Here is an 18,713-nt window from a genome sequence, read left to right on the forward strand (position 1 = left end):
TAAAGCCCAGATTGGTGGAGTTTTGCAATGACGCTTGTCCTTCTCTGGACATTTCTCTCATATCCTCATTGATTCAATGGAGCTCAGCATGAGTGACTATTGGGTTCTTAGTCATTTCTCTTACCACGGCCACACAATTGCTCGCTTTGGTCAGGTGGCCAACTCTAAGAAGAGTTGTGGTTGTTCGAAAATTCTTCCATTTTAGAATTACAAAAGCAACTCTACTCTTGGGAATCTTCAATGCTGCCAGTTTTTTTTTCTTTTTTTTTGTAGCCTTTGCATGATTTTTGCCTTGACATAACACAATCCTATCTGTAAGCTCTGCAGGCAGTTCCTTTGACCCCAGAGGCTGCCCAAGGCCTAAGAACACTAAGGAGCTGCATAGGGCCCCTTGGCTCCTAGACAGCCCCATCTGATCCTCCTGTCATGGAAAATGGGAAAGATGGTGAGGGGAAAGTTGATGACAAGACTAGATGGGCATGCTCCTTAATTGCGTTGAACACTCCCAATGGGTGCTCTTTTATCATGCTGATCCCTTTAAGGGAAACTCCAAACCCATCCTTGATCATAATGATTACTCCAAGCCCCACTTTGTGTATCTTTTTAACAAGGGGCTTTCTATGTATATTTAGCTTATGGCCTACCAACTATACAACCAGAACTGTGTCACCTCATGACCTGGTGTTTGCTCTGATACCCATTGACAACTGTGGAACCTTTTATAGACAGAAATATCCCATTTCTGGGATCCTTTTCTTATCATACTCAATTAACTCAATTGATCATAGGTTGACACCCAATAAGGTGTAGAAGCAATAGAATGGGATGCACCTGATCTTTCAAGCACTGTTGTGACATCTCTTTTTTTGAGGATGCTTCTCATTTGCAGGGTCTGGAGTTTGTTGTAACACAGTGAAAAATGAATTGACTCCAACCTAATTTTACAGGGCAGTATATTTCCTTCTGTTAAAGATGTACACTTGGGGCTGGCATGTGTGGTGAAGCAACGATCAAACGCTTCAGCTAGCAATTTGGTCAGGGGACATTTTCATACAACAGTATTTTTTTAACATTACAACATAATAATGCAAAAATGAGAGTTATGTATGATCTGTAAAAATGACATGCATATCAAGTTCCTAATTTATATGCTGCCTTTCAAAATTGCAAAAAATATTTTCATTTTAAGATTTCTCCTAACTGTTGCACTACAAACATCTAAGAATGAAACAGTACATGCAATGTTATTTAGGTGTCAGCTACAGGTACATTGAGTGTTAAATGTCTATGTTTGCATCTCTCATCTATAGTTATAAAGAGCAGGTACCTTTTAGCTTACAGGACAGAGTTTGAAACTACCAATGCACTTGGAGAAATGTGAAGAACGAGCTATACAACTGAGTTTCATTTTGCATTCAAGTTCGCAATTGCAGAACTCAGGAAAAGTAATTTCTTGGGGAGGTTAAAAAAAAATGCTAAAGGATTTATACTTTTTATAAGTAACTTTAATAGTCTTATTTTTAATTCTAAAATGAATTATATATTTATTATTATAATAATTATAATATTATAATCACTATAAATGATCATTTATTTAGTCATTTAGTCTGTTGTTACAAGGATGCACTACATCCTTGTGAGAATATTGTATTATAAGGTTTGTGTCTATTGACTCATGACCAGTTAGCCTCTATGGAGCACAAATATGCCTTGCATCAGGTGGCATTATTTAACACATTGGACCTGTATAGACCTCAGGCATAAATTTAGCTTTTCATAAAACAATGGCCTAAAGATACTTTAAAATGACTTCAGAAGAATAATGTTTTTTGTCCATGGTTGCTCTTCAATTAAACCAAAAGTACTTGAGCAAATATTCAAAGAAGAATGAGAAAATGATGCTAGCTTTGCTACAGAAATCCACTGTATGTGGTAATTGCCCCCATAGTTTTTTTCATTAATACTTAATATAATAATTAAACAGGTGACAGATGTTTTGTATCTGAGTTTTGGCATCACTAGGTCCTTGAACTTTTTTCTAGAATGATTTGACTTATTTTTCTGGTGAGCTATATTTTTTATCGTTCTGAAGGTGATGACAATGAGGTATCATATTGGATTCTGCTTTGCACTGGAAAATCATATTTTGTTGGATTCTAATGGCTGTAGCCATATTGTGTATAGTAGTCATGTCCATTGCTAATCCTGTGATTGGGCAGCCTCCTGATACTTGATATAATCCTATGACCCCTATTTAAGATGGTGGCAACATATCTTAACATTCTTTCTTTCAACTGGAGGACATAAAATCTATGAATCTCAATCATTCTCTTGCTAGATTTTAATTAAGCTAAAGGTGCTTCCAGGAAGGCTTTAAGTGTTACGACCTTTCCTTTGCTCTCTGGACTTTCATCATGTTTTATGTTATGGTTTCAGTGCTTGTTTTCTTTTTTTCTGTCTGTGTATGGACCTTTTGCTTGGCCCTAACTTAGGTTTTGCTTTATCACTCATGGTGCTTTCATCTCTTAGTCCTTTCCTTATTTATAAACCCTCAGGACATTGTATCACACGTATATAATAATCTCAGTACCTCATTGCAAGTCACTAGAAAATTTAAATAACATTATCCTGACTTCGTTCCCTGTTTTGTCCCAGTGGGAATAGGCTCTGTGAAGAATGTAAATCAGTAGAATCCTCCACACCTAAAGGTATCTGATAGATTTATGACATACATATAACATATATAACAAGTTTATAACATGTGTTATAAGAATATAATATTTGCATATAGCAAGTTTAGTGAGAGCCTGCAAGCGACCTGCTGCTCGTGAAAATCTTTTGGGTATTAACTGTGTGAACTGAAACAGCAACACCTCAAGTTTAGAACTGAATGACTCTTAAGTAAAAAGGGACAAGCAATGATAGATAGCATGGAAAGGACACGCGGACTACACATACTGCACAACTTGAACTGCACAGTGTAAATCTAGTAGCAGTGCAAAATATCATACTTCCAGGTGTTTGCTGATTAATGCAAGGCCAGAAAACAACTGAAAAAACAATTTTCTATATACATTCCTGTTCTGCCCGTACCAGGAAACAGGAGCATCATGCCATTATTTTGTTTTCTAGGAAGTAAAAGGAGCAAATGTAGGCTTCTTTGGTGACTCTTTCTAATTTAACATAATGCTCCTCTGAAACAGGTAGACATCACAATTTAACAAGATGTCCTGTGAATGAAAAATTCTTGATATTAATCTCCTTTCCTTTTTCAGATTATTGTGACTACCTTTAAGGGAGCGAATGACACTGCCACCCAATACCAAGACAGTTTCACATACTGTAAGACAGTGGTTCCCAAACTGTGGTACGCGTACCACTGGTGGTACGCAGAGCCTTTTCAGGTGGTGCGCATTGCGGTCCCTGAAATTTAATTTATCTGTGCAAAACCTTTTATGACAAGCCTGTTGTGAGCAAAAACCAATGAAACTGTTTAAATGCAATAATACGTGGATTCCCAAATTTAGTAGGGTTTGAAATTTTGTCATCTGAATAAATAAAACCTATTATTCGAATCAGTATTTAGTTCATTTAACGCTACCATAATTCCGTTTTACGGAAGTCAGCTTCTACTTCTTCACCGACACTATTTAGTCTTCAGTAACTCTGCCTCACAGAAACCGCTCGTGTTTGTTGTTATACGTGCACTGCCGATGTATCACATTGTAGTCACTAGATCCAAGCACAAAGCCGATACCATTTTGTCTTCGGTAACTGCGTCACATACAGGCTGAAGGCAGGATTTAGTTTCGGGGCGGAATTTATCAATTTATGTACATGCACAAATTTTTTCATTAATTTATGCAGAATTTCTTCCAATTCTTTAACCTTTATTCAGATTTCTGGGCGGTTTAGACCCGAACTCCCCCCCTTACAGCTCTCCCTCCCTTTCAACAAGGTGCGGGTGGTACGCAACGCAACTCACTTAACCTCAGGTGGTACTTGACGTCCAAAGATTTGGGAAACCCTGCTGTAAGAGATAATCACATTAAGCATGTGATAGAAAAATGGAAAACATTTGATTAAGGAGACACAGCTGAGGGTTGTTATACCCATTTAAATAAGTAAAATTACTGAGGAAAGCCTATTACTTATTTCAAACATCACCTTACGAGGTTGTGACCCACTGGCCCTTGATGCAGAAGTGACACTGAATGAGAAAACATGAAACACACACTAATCACTTTTTCTTTCACTGCTGTGTGTCACCAGGAGTGTGAAAGTGCAGGAGTTAACTGTCTGCCTCTTTGGTGCTGCCACATATCCATCGAAAGAGAAAGGGAAATAGCATGAAGGACTGTTCTTGAGTCAAACAAGAAAAAAAAATGCCGTCACCAGTTTTCACTTTTGCATTCTTTGGCAGCTCTTGTTAAAGTTGAATTTAGGTATGTTTAATTTCTGTAAGTCTAGGTTCTACTTTACTACAATTAAGAAAATGAGCTAAATTCACAAAATGACAGATCAGCATTCTGAGTGGTAAAGAATACCCCCAATTCGTGAATTAGAATGCAATGTTTGTTCAGTTGTCATCCAATGTGCCACAGAATGATTCAAATGGATGGCCTTTCCTGTCACCATGTCCACACCCAGCAGTGACTGAGTGGGCTGGTGTCACTGGGTTATCCTGCAGAAGCCATTAAAGACAAAACAATGGCTTTGCTCAGGAAGCTTTCAAACACAGCTTTACCATGCCCTGGGTTACTTCCGCTGCCAGTGTGTTTAGCACTGGCTAAACAATTCAATATGAGGCTAAAAAATGTACAGCTCTCTCTAAGAAGATAAACCAAGATGCTGTAAGCTTCAATGAACTGGTAGGGATGGAGGAGGAAGGCTGAAGCAAATTCTGAAATGTCACGTTGACAGGAAAAGTCAGTGATGGGACTGAAATGTGGGCAGAGCATCCTGACATTGTTTACTGCTGGACTTCGGGAGAGAAGGGTCTGCTATTTAGATTGGAATTGCTATTAGCACTTTCACCTCTCTAAGATATGTTCCAAAATACATTCTCTTCCTTGAAATACCTTGAATAGCAGTTTGTTTAACAAGCGATGGCAATGATTTTTTGTTTGTTTGTTGATTTCTGAGGAAATTTGATATCATAGGTATGCAGTGTGAGCTGATCATCTGCAACAGATAGAAAAACCTAAGGCTAATGGCACAGTAAACTCAAAAGTGATTGTCTGGGGGCTCACCCTGTCTAAAAAGTGCTCTGAAGAAAGATCAAGGAGCCAAGAAAGGAATTTTAAAATAAAGAGAGAATAAAACAGTAGCAATTTACAAATTAAAAAAATAAAATTGAAAATTCAAAGTCAATTTAAAACTGAAAAGCAAACAAAAAGAAAACAAAATATTGCTTAAAAGGAAACAATGAATTTCCACAATTTTGGTGCATAGTAGCAAAAAATATTTACCAGACATTCTTTACTTAACTGTTGGAACATTGATTAGGCCAACATTAGCCTGGGATATATTTTGATAAAGGTTATGTGAAATATTCAGATATTTATCCAACTGAAACTTTAAAAACAAGAAGGTGGACTTTAAAATCAACTCTTAAAGTAACAGGTAGTCAATGCAGTTCTGCCAGCACAGGAGTTACAATCCACTTTCTCTCTTTTTAGTTCTGGTCAAAATTCCTGTGGCCGAGTTTTGCCCTGATTTCAATCTATTGATCCATAGATAGCAACAGCATATATTGCATTGAACGATCACTGAAGATTTGAGTGTCTGCCTTCAGCATATTTAGTTTGATCTAGTGATGTTATAGAGAGTGGCACCTTTGTCTCTTTGTTAAAGCTTTTGCTAGAATCTTGATTCGTTGATAGGGAGATTATTCTGTGTGACACATATTCTAATGAGATGTTATTCTTCTTTGGAAGACATTAATTGACACCAAAGGTGTAATGTCTTTGGCAGTGAATTATTTTCTTTTAACATTAAGCATTAATTAATCTAATTTAGCAGAGCTTTTTATAAAATTCTTGCTGGATAGTGATCTGGGCCTGTGGCTTTCTTATTTTGTAAGGAATTAATACCACCTTGAATTTCTGAGAGAATCAGTCATTTCTCCAGCTCCTCTTTGCAGAGTGTATCGAGTCCAAGGGATTTCTGTTTTTATCAAAGAAATCTCTGACATGACCTTTACTGTCACATATTCCCTAAATTATACAGTATTTTCATCAAGCGATTCTGTCTCAGTGTTTAGGTGTACAGCTTACTTTCTGAATAGATCACTTTTGGCAATGAAATATATAAAGATTTCTAGGTAAGGTCGGCATTTGAGTAGTAATACTTGATGATCAGGAGACGGGCTGCAAACTGATCAGACATGCAAGTGAAAAGTTCACTGAACTCTGTACATACACCAGTAAGCGTGAAATATGGGATAAATAAGAAACGTTAAATCACACTAGCATTCTTACTTTGTCATTCAGATGTCATTCAGATGGCTTGCCAGATGACTATATGTTTTAAAGATTATTAAAAATCAATTTCTTCAGTGTAAGATACTGATAACAAGATCGCTCATGTTGTGGCACCAGCCTTATTGTTTTTATTTTATCTAGCAAATAGTGCTGTGCGATAAAAAGGGGTCTCCTGATTATGCTTTTGCTTTGTGACCTTCAAATTATTCCCAATGTTGACATTTGTTTAAAAGAAATGAGTTATGTAAAGAACTCTTATTTTAAGACTGGTTCATATTCTATATTTGGTATATCCTGCTGTTTTTCTTATGTTGTTATGAGCTCCGTCCATGATCCACATTGTGTTTTTTAATGTTAACTTCATCCACTTGATTGTGAATTCTTCTTTGTGTCGTGGCCATTATAAGGATTCATCTTTTGATATAATTACATGGTACTCCTGAATGGTCTCAAGCTGCCTTCCCTAAATCACTATTTGCTGGGTCTAATAAACATTAATTATTACTCAATTACTTAGTAGTCAGGGGGAGTAATAACTTTAAGTTTAGTAGTAGTAGTAGTACAGTGTACATTGATATCGCATGCTAAGCAACTTGCAGCATGTCGCCACCCTCCACCGCCATAAATAATAAGACTTCATTTTAATCAGGTGTTACTCTAACATTCAGCCCTGTTTGTCTGCAGCCTTCAGCATGTCTGGGATCCACCTTTGTTTGCTTGTAGACCTTTTCTTTCTCTTTGAGCTTTGTTCTTTTTTAGTTTTTGCAATACAAGTAGTTTGTGTTTATTTTAACAATTTGATTAAGGTCTTCCTTCTGCTCAGTTTAAGGTTAGTTAAGATTTTTGTGTTCTATTTAATGTTTCTTTAGTTTTTTGGGATTTCCTATTTTAGTATATTTTGAGATTTTGTACAGTATGTTTGTTTCTGGTAATTTCTCACTTAGTTAAAGTAATTTCTTTTTAGGGTTATTTTTTAAGATAAAAAAGTAGTCAAGGCCCGGTTTCCTTCTGTTCAGTGATTAATTTTAATTTGATGAAATTTCTCTTGCTTTTTAAATGTATTAATTAATTAAAAATAATTAATTCAGTGAATTCATTTAAAAATGAGGCTTGGCAGAGCCTACTTTGGATTTTGATCTTTTTCTGATCCTTTCTCTAATCTTCCTCATTGTGATTGAGAATGTGAATGTGCACTCTGATCAGTTGACTGACCATTCCAGGCTTGTAGATAGATAGATAGATAGATAGATAGATAGATAGATAGATAGATAGATAGATAGATAGATAGATAGATAGATAGATAGATACTTTATTAATCCCAAGGGGAAATTCACATAATCCAGCAGCAGTATACTGATACAAAAAACAATATTAAATTAAATAGTAATAAAAATGAAAAAAAATAAAAAAGCAGACAATAACTTTGAGTAATGTTAGCATTTACCCCCCTTGGTGGAATTGAAGAGTCGCATAGTGTGGGGCAGGAACGATCTCCTCAGTCTGTCAGTGGAGCAGGACAGTGACAAAAGTCTGTCACTGAAGCTACTCCTCTGTCTGGAGATGACACTGTTAAGTGCATGCAGTGGATTATTCATGATTGACAGGAATTTGCTTAATGCCCGTCGCTCTGCCACAGATGTTAAACTGTCCAACTTTAATCCTACAATGGAGCCTGCCTTCTTAACAAGTTTGTCCAGGCGTGAGGCGTCTTTCATCTTTATGCTGCCACCCCAGCACACCACCGCGTAGAAGAGGGCACTCGCCACAACCGTCTGGTAGAACATCTGCAGATGTTGAAGGATGCCAACCTTCTCAGAAAGTATAGTCTGCTATATTCCTGTCTTGTACCCAATGCTTCTAAGCCTGGTGGACCTTTCTACATACTGTATATTGAATAACAATGTTAAGAGAAGGATGGATCAATTAGAAAATGGTTTATAAAGTCTCAGATTGATATATCATTATAGATGAGAGTCTGCCATTTAATATTAAAATTACTAGAGCCTACGAAAAAACCCCCGTCCCACCTTAAAACGCTTCGCACCTCTCCGTCAACGTCTTTTGTCCTTTAAATGTGTTGATAAGCAGCAAAAAGCAAGCAGCCTGCTATCACGTCTCCCCACCCCGATCTGAGTTCACCTCTGTTATAGTGCATCTTTATTTGAAAACAGCAGTGTCAGATCGAGGGGAGTGTGAACGCGACTGAGAGAATAAAACTGAATAAAAAAACGCTAACTTTGACAAGCACTATAAATTTACAGCGGTTGTTACAGACGTAAATCAAATGTATGTTTTTATTGTATAATATTAACAATAATAGCAGCTATCTACTCAAAACGGTAAACTTGAAACGCTGCCAGCATTGAACCCAGAAGCTCTTGATTGGGAGTCAGCAGTTCTTAGCATTGCACCACGCAAGCTGTCGCTTCAACCGCCTACCGTAACCTGCTTTCTTTTTTCTTTGGTTATATTCTTGAATAAAAGCGCACTTGTTTTGTTATACTTGTACTTTTTGTGAAAGCGTTTATTTGATATTTGGACTTCAGGCTTCACACCTTATACACGTAAAAACGGTCCTTGGGTGTGTGTGGGAACTGTTAACATTTGAATCTGATGATTGTATATAATGTGGAACTGAACTCTCTATACTATTCTGTCCTCTGCATCTCCTGGAGTTCAAAAGAAATACCAACATGCAGTAACAAAATCAGAACAAAAAACCAAACACGGTCACTAACTACAACCGCATGAAGGTATGCAAATGAATATAATATTGTATTAGTGCAACAACGTTTTCCGAAATCTACAATACAGGTCATAAAATGAATTATTCCAAATGTCATATATACCTAAGTCTCTCTTTTTTGTCAGTTGGGCTTTGACATCATGGATCAGAAGGTGCATACTAATTCAGCGTGAGCAGGAGCACTCAAGAATAAAACTGAATAAAAACAAATTGACATCCACGGCCATTCTCAGTCACACACACCACTCACATCTACGTCCACAGTTTTCCCAGCCCCAGTCTCGTTTGCACACAAGATCTGACGCCGTTTTCAAATAATGAGGGGGTATAACAAAATATGTTTGTTTGTTATACCACGTCTTTATCTGAAAACGGTGTCAGTTCCGGGGGTTGTGTGGGAGCTTGAAAGTGAGTGAGAGAATAAAACTGAAAAATAAACCCCACTAACTTTAACTAAATTTACAGATGCAAATCAAATGTATGCTTTTTTGTATGATATTAACAATAAGGGAACCTCATTACTGAAAATAGTAAATTTGGGAAGCAGCTGATATTGAAACCGTGACCTCTTGATTGGAAGGCAGCAGTTCTTAGCATTGCACAACTCAAGCTGTCTCATCAAACGCCTACCGTAACTTGCTTTCTTTTTTCTTCCGTTACATTCTTGAATAAAAGTGCACTTGTTTTGTTATACCTGTACCTTTTGTGAAGGTTTTATTTCATATTTGTACTGTATTTCAGGCTTTGCACATTATACATTTCACGTCTACATTTTTTCAATTATTACTAAAACATGAAAAACGTTTCTGTGTTAACTACATTTTACATAGATGGTTGTTGACACAGAACACACATGAAATGTATGTATTCCAAATGATGATGTACTATTTTACTCTATAATGCTCCAACACTTCACTCGAAGATAAACACTGAGCACTGACAAACTTCTTTGCTAAATGATCTGCAGTGGTGGGTGGGGGGGGGATGGGATACCAGGCTGCTTGCTGTTAATCGACATATTTACAGAACTAAAGACTCTGACGGAGAGGTGTGAATGGATTTAAGGTGGGCTGGATTTACGAGCTTTCTCGTAGGCTCTGGTAGTTTTAGTGTTAATGTGCTAAGTGTAATAAGCATCTTTGTTTCACAGCAGATGAATAATGTGAATAACCAGGGAGTAGCCTGAGGGGATCTGTATCATATAGTTCAGCTGGAATTGCAGCATATGTTCTTTCAGCAGCAGGTCAGCTGGTGTGGGAAGTTAAATCCTGATCTGTCCAAGTGTAACCTTCTGCCATGTTGCCCTTTGCTTTTCTTCATGTCAGGTAACAGAAAGCAAAAAAAAAAAGCATCAATTCCCTTGAACTTCTGGTGTTTTATTTCCTTGGCGTCTGGGAAAATAAAATGAAATATAATGTAACAGAGGTTCCTGTATGTGTTCTGGGGTGGGTGCTCCTATTTTTAACCTTCCTCCACCAAGCCAAATTCCCACCTACTGAAAACAGGAGGAGTCCACATAATTGCGCCCTGGGCAGGACCCTGACACACTTGCAATCCCAATAACAGTTCCGATGAATATTAAATAAACATCGAAAAAAATGGGGAACAACAATTTTGTGGAAATATAAGTAAATATGTACATTTGTATAAAAATGCATTGAATTAACCCTGTTACACACACAAATCATTGCCTCCTCATTTCCATAGTGAAGTAAGAGGAAACCAACAATATCTGAGTTTTGGGCTATGTAAAAACAAAAACACCCTGCTACTGGCACAAATCTACCCCACATAACTTGAGACAGCTAACTAAACTGAATAAAAGGAGTCACACACGTAGAGAAACATACACATACCCCCTACAGCAAAGTAAGGAATAAATGAAGGAGGAAAGGTGCACAGGAGAAATTTCTTCACAGAACAAACCCCTACCAGTTCTTTACTAACTGAACAGCATGAAGCCCATTGTGCATAACAGAGCTGGAAGAATTGTTGATCTGAGATTTGGAAAGTTCATGAAAAGTATGGGGCAGCACGGTGGCGCAGTGGTAGTGCTGCTGCCTCGCAGTTAGGAGACCCGGGTTCGCTTCCCGGGTCCTCCCTGCGTGGAGTTTGCATGTTCTCCCCGTGTCTGCGTGGGTTTCCTCCGGGTGCTCCGGTTTCCTCCCACAATCCAAAGACATGCAGGTTAGGTGGATTGGCGATTCGAAATTGGCCCTAGTGTGTGCTTGGTGTGTTTGTGTGTGTCCTGTGGTGGGTTGGCACCCTGCCCTGGATTGGTTCCTGCCTTGTGCCCTGTGTTGGCTGGGATTGGCTCCAGCAGACCCCCGTGACCCTGTATTTGGATTCAGCGGGTTGGAAAATGGATGGATGGATGGATGAAAAGTATGATTGTAGCTGCAGTGGTAGCAGTCGTTTAAAGCCTCTGCTGGGAGAGAAAAAGAGAAAATGAGGAAAGAGCAGAAAAGGACCAGGAGAAGAACTTGAGGGGACAAAGGAACTGGAAGAATAACAATCATGTGAAGAGATTCAGCCGCACAACGGCAGAGAGATGCAGTTGGAGAATGTTCTCAGAACATGTGGGGGGAAAGTACCAGGAACTTTAAGAGGGCAAAGATGACATAGGGCATCTAGTTCTTGTCCCACTAGATGACGACTCTGCAGGGTAGGGTACAGCATATGGACAAATTAAATTTTTTTTAAAATTTCTGTTATTTAGAAAGATGGTTTGCCAGCACAAAGCAGAGGATGGGGAAAGGTCTGTTATTCAATTAGACAAGATTAGGAATGTCTTGAGGGAAGCTTTGCAGAGGAGGAAGTTGTTACCAGACACTTTGGATTGAGGAGAAAGAGATGAAGCCAATGAGTACAGGGAATATACTGGAACAGAGGAAGAGAGAGGGCCTGTAAATGTCCTAAGCACAGACCTCAGCAGCAAATAGAAAACCTAGTAAGTGAAAGGTCTATAATGCCTAGATTGAAAAGAGGGCAACATTTCCAGCCCTGGCTCATTAAATATATCTCCTAGCACAGATATAACAGACTGAGACCAAAAGGAGGAGGAAATTGGATGGCAGCAGACCCATCAATTTTTCAACACTTCTCCATGCCTAAAGGGCAAAAGAAACAGAGGGGCAAACAGCAGGAGAATGGGACTTTATTTTTATTAGAAAGAAATAGAAATGAACTTAAACAATGAGGAAAAAAATATTTTGTTTCTATGGGAAACCAGGAAGGATAATGCAGGAGAGGGCAGGCCTAGCTCAATGCTGGCGTTCCAGGGAAGGCAAATGCATTGTACGTTAAGTAATGTACATCTGTGTGTCTGTTAGGTTGCTAGGATTAGGAGAAAAATGAAAAAAAAAAAATAGCCAAAACATGTAATAGACAAAAATAAAAAATATTAATAAAATTGCCAAATAAGGGTATAAAAATAAGAATTTTGGTCTTATTGGCCTATCTGTTGTTTGACATTAAACCCCAGCCACAGCAGTATGGCAGTGACTTTCTTGCACCCACTTAGGACACATGAATGAGGTATATAACTAATGCGAAAAACTGTTAACTTTACTTACAGCAGTGGGCAAAGTATGATTGAAAATTACAATGAATCGACTAACACATTGAGAAACCAAAACCCCAACATGACTAAACTAGTAACCACAGATGCTTATTCCCAGTAAAACACTTTGGTTATAAGAGTGGTCAGTTCAACAAGTGATGGCGAGAGGAAGCAATGAAAACAGACGTCTCTCTCTTTGGAAAAGAGGAAAAGGCCGATGTGAGGTAAAGAGATCAGATGTGTACCAAATAAGTGACCCATGTATCAAGTAAAAAACATGACGTCCATGTTGATGACTTAGCTTTCAACCCATCTTAGTGAGGTAGCACAGCTAGTTCTAAACATATTAGTGTAATTGGACTGGCAGTTGGTTTAAGAAATCACTCGCTGCTACTTTGGCAACCTTTGGTTTACTATCCACCACCATGGCTCAGGATCAAATTATGAGTTAGTGGTGTTAATTGAACTTGCAACCTTGTGATTTACAGTCCCACAGCTTGTCCACTACATCATACCACCCTCTCAGTATGGATCTCATTATGCTGTACAGTCTTTTAAAATCATCCAAGAAACCAATAAAAGAATTTAGTTAGACATTTTTAATTTATGAGTTTATTCTTTAAGAGGCTAAGTCAAGCATTTTTTATGTCTGTAAGGGGCCAGAGTTACAAGGTTAGTTATGAATATTTTGCTCATTTGTAATGAAACTTAAGAGCACCATGGAATTTGTATGTGCCAGAGTTAATATCACCTTTTATCATTGCTTATTTGTTATCCTTACTAATGGATGTAGAGTGGCATGGTGGTGCAGTACTCTGTCTTACAGTTCTGTAAGGCTGGGTTTAAGTCTTGAACTAGTCACTATGTAAAGTATGCATTGTCTTCAAGTGTCTCAGTGGGTTGTTCTCCACATCCCAAGGACATGAAGGCTAGGTTGATTGCTGGCTCTGAATTGGTAGAGTATGAAACAATGAATTTGTCCTGAGATGTTCTGGCACCCTGTCCCATTGTACCTCCTGCTTTGCCAGGTTAAGCTCTGACACATTAAAGCCCTGAAACTGGATTGAGTGGGTCAGAAATGAATGGATGCAACTGGCATATCAGAAATAGCTACATTTGAGTGAGGGTGGGTATATGTGTAAATGTGCCCTTACTCTCGGATGGGCTGGTGCCCTGTCCAGAGTTTGTTCCGACCTTGTGCCCAGTGTTGCAATTGTAAAACTGGGTCAAGCATGTCCAGTAAATATGTGAATGGATTAATTTAAGTGTAATGTTAGCAAACTACCATAGACACATGGAATAAATTGCAAAGTAGTGTGGTGGAGAGCAGGACTTTAGAGACCTTGAAATCTTGACTGGATGTTCTTTCAGCTGGTTAGGCGGAATTCTTGTCATAAGTGTTCTAATGTTCTAAAGTGTGATTTTACTTGTAAGTGACCGAGCTATTGTTGATATTCCTAAATTGTTGTATAGCAAAATGTAATAAGTTCCCAAAAGATAGATCTACTGTACATTATTAACACGACTCTCTCAAACAAGTCTAATCTAATTCTGGTTCATGGAGGTTGGAGATTATTCTTTGGAACAAACCCTGGATGGGGCATCATTGTATTATAGGGTCCATTCACACACACATACACATTGGAACAATTTGGAATCATTAATTAACCTCACCACACTGGGGGAATATTGGAGAAAAACCCATGCAGGGAGACCATGCAAACTCCACAGCCAGGCACTGGCTTTGAACCTCAGATGCTAGATGCACATCATTATATCACGTAAATGAAATGTTATACTACCCATTGATATTTTTATCACAGTATAATTAAAAATTCTGTGTTAAACTGTAGTTAGCCTGTTCCTTATTAATCCATTGCTTTCAGTTTTCTTCATATCCCATGAAGCATTCAGTCCCATCCCTGGAACAGAGGAGTAGAATGTGCAAGCGTGTCAGAATGTTTTAATTAACCAGCTCCATAAACCTCAAAAGCAATCCGGCCGTCTCCTCCGATCAAGATTTATGAGCCTTCATTTTGCTAACTGCTGCTGCTCCTTAGTTTACAGACAGTCGGTGTCTCATTTTTTTGCTTTGGTGACCAAAGGTCCTGCGGTTATGACCCATTTTGCAATGCATTCTCAGTAAAATAATTTGTCATAATACATACAGCATGTACCGGTGAAAAGAAACTGATATATATTTCCTAAATGTCAGACTTGTGTTCTTGCCAGTGCTGAACATTTACGCAGATTATGGACCAAAAACTGATATTTCTGTCTTTTCCTGGTTACTTCCTGGCCTTATCATCAGGCAACACTTTCAGACATTTCCTGCTGTCTGCATTTTGTGTAGTTGTGGTGTTTTTATTGCACTCAATACATTCTAATACTGATACTGTACTTTAATCCTGTTGTCTTTGTTAAGCCCATTGTAGTATGAATGGCATTATATAAAATAAAGGTTATTTGCTTGATATTCTTTTTATAAATTTATCAGTCTTTAGATGGACTCTGTCACTAATTTTCTGCCATGCCTGTTTTTCTCTCTAGTTGTATACGTCTGCTGCTCACAGGACACTTTTCGGAAACTGATGATCCTTGTGCTGAAAGCGAACTTGCCTCTAGGGGACTATGTGTTCTTCTACCTTGACGTATTCGGATCTAGCCTGCAATCTGATCAGCGCAAGCCCTGGTTTCGAGGAGATGCAGACGACGCTCTTGCCAAGGAAGCCTACAAGGTGATCCTTTTATACTGTAAAGACTTTTCATGACAGAAAGCAAAAACATTGTTTCCTTTAAGAAACACATATAAAAGTCACAAAATGTTAGCTGATAAGACAGTGAGCCTGTAATAATAAGTTCTTTATACATCAGTCAGGCAGAAAGAGATCATCAAACAAGAAAGCTGCATGGAACTGTGACTCTGTGAAGCAGGTGGCTGAATGCTGCAGCATTTCGTGAACAAAATAGCATTAGTGAGTGTGGTCATGTGGTCAATAATGTAGACTCTCAGTCCAGAAGCATTGATTTCAACAGGCAGTTCAAGTGGGTTGAATGATGCTTGTGACAGTAGGACATTCTGAAATGTGAATAACAAATTGAAAAGTGGCTCGCTCTACACAGCCTCGCCACAATGAATTTGCAAATGCATTCATTATTATTCTATATATTATGTAAAGTGTCAAGGTAGTCATCAACGCTGCTTACAAACCAGGGACAAATTGTGGCAAACGACTGCACAAAAGATTGATCCTTAATGTCTTTGAAACAATCTCCTGCCATTTTAATTTACCTTTAAATACCTAATAATGGAAGATTCGATCAAGGTGCTAAAGTTCAGATTTGGAGGTCATCCAAACAGGTGAGATGTCCCAACAGTTAACCATACTCCCATACCTCAAATGTGTTATAAAGAGTAATGCCTGATGCATTACATGAACTCCTGGGTCAGCCCATGACACTTTTTCTGATATCAAAACTACATCTTATGCAGGATGCTACTTGGTAAGGAGATTAATTTATTAAAATGCAACTCTCAGAATTTTAAATAATTAAATCTTAAATTTACAGTGGTCAGGGCATTAGGGTGTAGCCAATGGCGTTATCTCTCAGTTCCAGAGACTTCAGGGCCATTTGCAGTTTGTGTGCATGTATCATGTCCTCTGCTTGTTTGCAAAGATGTTTTTGGATTCTTTGCCATAATCTGTAAATTGTGGCAACCGAAAAATAGTCTAATCTGGGTGTTCTGCTACAGATTGGTGTTCCATGTAGGGGTGCATGCGGCCTTATGCACTATTGCTGTCACAGTCATCTCTGACTCCTTGTAAAGGAAAAACGTAGGCACAACGTTGAAGAATCTGCTTGTCTGTCAGAAGTCTTCATATTGAGCTACATGAAAATCAAAGCTGTATGAACAGATGTGGAAGAGAGTAAGGGCACTTACATGAACCATTAAACTGTAGTTCCCACAGCAAGCTTATTTTTAAAGGGGCTGTTAACATGTTATATCAAAAGATAACAATAATGGGAAAAGATGCGTTCATTCCCAAGAGAACACTATAAGTATGCCCCATGCTCAATATTAATGTAAATTTCCCCTTAAATTAATTATAAGTATTATTAATAATAATAAAGTATCTATCTATCTATCTATCTATCTATCTATCTATCTATCTATCTATTATAAGTTAATTCAATTCCAAGAACTTACATCATAAAGCACAACCATAGGTTAATACAGAAATTCAGAAAGCTACAGACATTCATGTGAGATGTGCTTGTATTAGTATTTTTACTTTTTTGTTCTTATGTTGGCTGTTTTGCTAATGTATCATTGCATGCCAAGCTCTTATGTGAAAGTATCTTTAAAAAAAATTGAACTTTTGAAAAAAACAGTCAGGGTCAGGCATCAAATGCTAACAATAATCTAAAAAGACATATCTTTAGCTCTTTGTGAAAACTTGACATGAATTCAAAATTTCTAACTGTGTGGGCTGGCTGGTCCACAATATGGATACTAGGACTAACAAATGGTTTAAATAATAAAAGCCATGGCCAGGTAACGTCTTGTTTTTGGCTCTGGGTAGCAAACTAGAAGTTCACAGAGGAAAAAAATCTATTCTGTTTAAAATTTAAAAGATTTTCAAAAATTAAAACCAAGTTGCAGATGGTAAGGCGACTCTGTGGTTAACACCAAGAGTCTACATTAGCTTTCTGACCTGGTTGTTGTCTTTGAGCATTTTGCTTTTTTTCTTCATGTCAACATGGATTCTTCTTTTCGGACTCTACCCTCTTCCCTCACCCCAAATACATCTTAGAGTGACTGTTGTTTAAAATCAGCCCAGTGTGAATGTGTGAGATGGGCTGGTGCCCCTACCAAGGTTTTGTTTCTGCAGTGCAGCTCCCAGTGCTGCTAGACTCATCACTATCCTAAATTGGATTAAGCATATTTAAAAATGCACAGATAAACTGGATATTACATTATCAGTCAGTCATTGTCCAACCTGCTATATCCTAACACAGGGGTCTGCTGGAGCCAATCCCAGCCAGCACAGGGCACAAGGCAGGAACAAACCCCTGGCAGGGTGCCAGCCCATTGCAGGGCCCACACACCAAGGACAATTTAGGATCACCAATGCACCTAATCTGCATATCTATGGACTGTGGGAGGAAACCAGAGCGCCCGGAGGAAACCCACGCAGACACGGGGAATACATGCAAACTCCACGCAGGGAGGACCCGGGAAGCGAACCTGGGTCTCCTAACTGCGAGGCAGCAGCGCTACCACTGCGCCACCGTGCCGTCCTATATTATATTATATTATATTATATTATATTATATTATATTATATTATATTATATTATATTATATTATATTATATTATATTATATTATATTGTTTTATGCATTGTTTTCCAACCCACAGGCTTGAAATTTGGCACTCAGGTACACCTCTCCATAAGTCAGGTTCCTGACATTCTTGCATGTCTTCTGGTTTTGTTCTCTTTAGGAGTGACGGGGAACGAATCAGAGTCTGATGGAGTGCCATGAGATACTACATTGTTGACCTAATGACAAAAAATCAATGTCATGCAGGTTGGGATAGTTGTGTGATAGTTGGCATGCTTCTTTTTAAATTAAGAAATCCAGAATGGATTCTACCAAGTTGAGCTTTGATGGGGCTTAATCTCTTTGGAGTGAAATCTTGTAACATTACACCACCATCGTAAACTGCCTGGTGCTGTTTTTCTGCTGTTTTCAGAGTTGCATAAGTCAGTTTTTTGGCCTTGATTGTTGCCTGTGAGTAGTCTGCACATTCTCCTCATATCTGTGTGTGCTTTCCTGTGTACTGTGTACTGCAGTTTTCTTCCCAAATTCCACAGACAAACTGAATCTGTGATGGGGTGTTTTAGAGTAGCCTT

General features: G+C 38.3%; 1 protein-coding gene across 7 annotated transcripts in view; it reads left to right on the forward strand.

Moving 5' to 3' along the window:
* LOC120538223 (atrial natriuretic peptide receptor 1-like) overlaps positions 1–18,713 on the forward strand; it is a 369,768-nt gene that overhangs the window by 109,628 nt on the left and 241,427 nt on the right. For all 7 annotated transcript variants that reach the window (XM_039767680.1, XM_039767685.1, XM_039767703.1 and 4 more), the window contains one exon: positions 15,344–15,531. In XM_039767680.1, the coding sequence (XP_039623614.1) occupies positions 15,344–15,531 (188 nt within the window). The remainder of the gene's footprint in view (positions 1–15,343; positions 15,532–18,713) is intronic.

Source organism: Polypterus senegalus, chromosome 1 (assembly GCF_016835505.1).
Source record: "Polypterus senegalus isolate Bchr_013 chromosome 1, ASM1683550v1, whole genome shotgun sequence".
NCBI lineage: Eukaryota > Metazoa > Chordata > Cladistia > Polypteriformes > Polypteridae > Polypterus > Polypterus senegalus.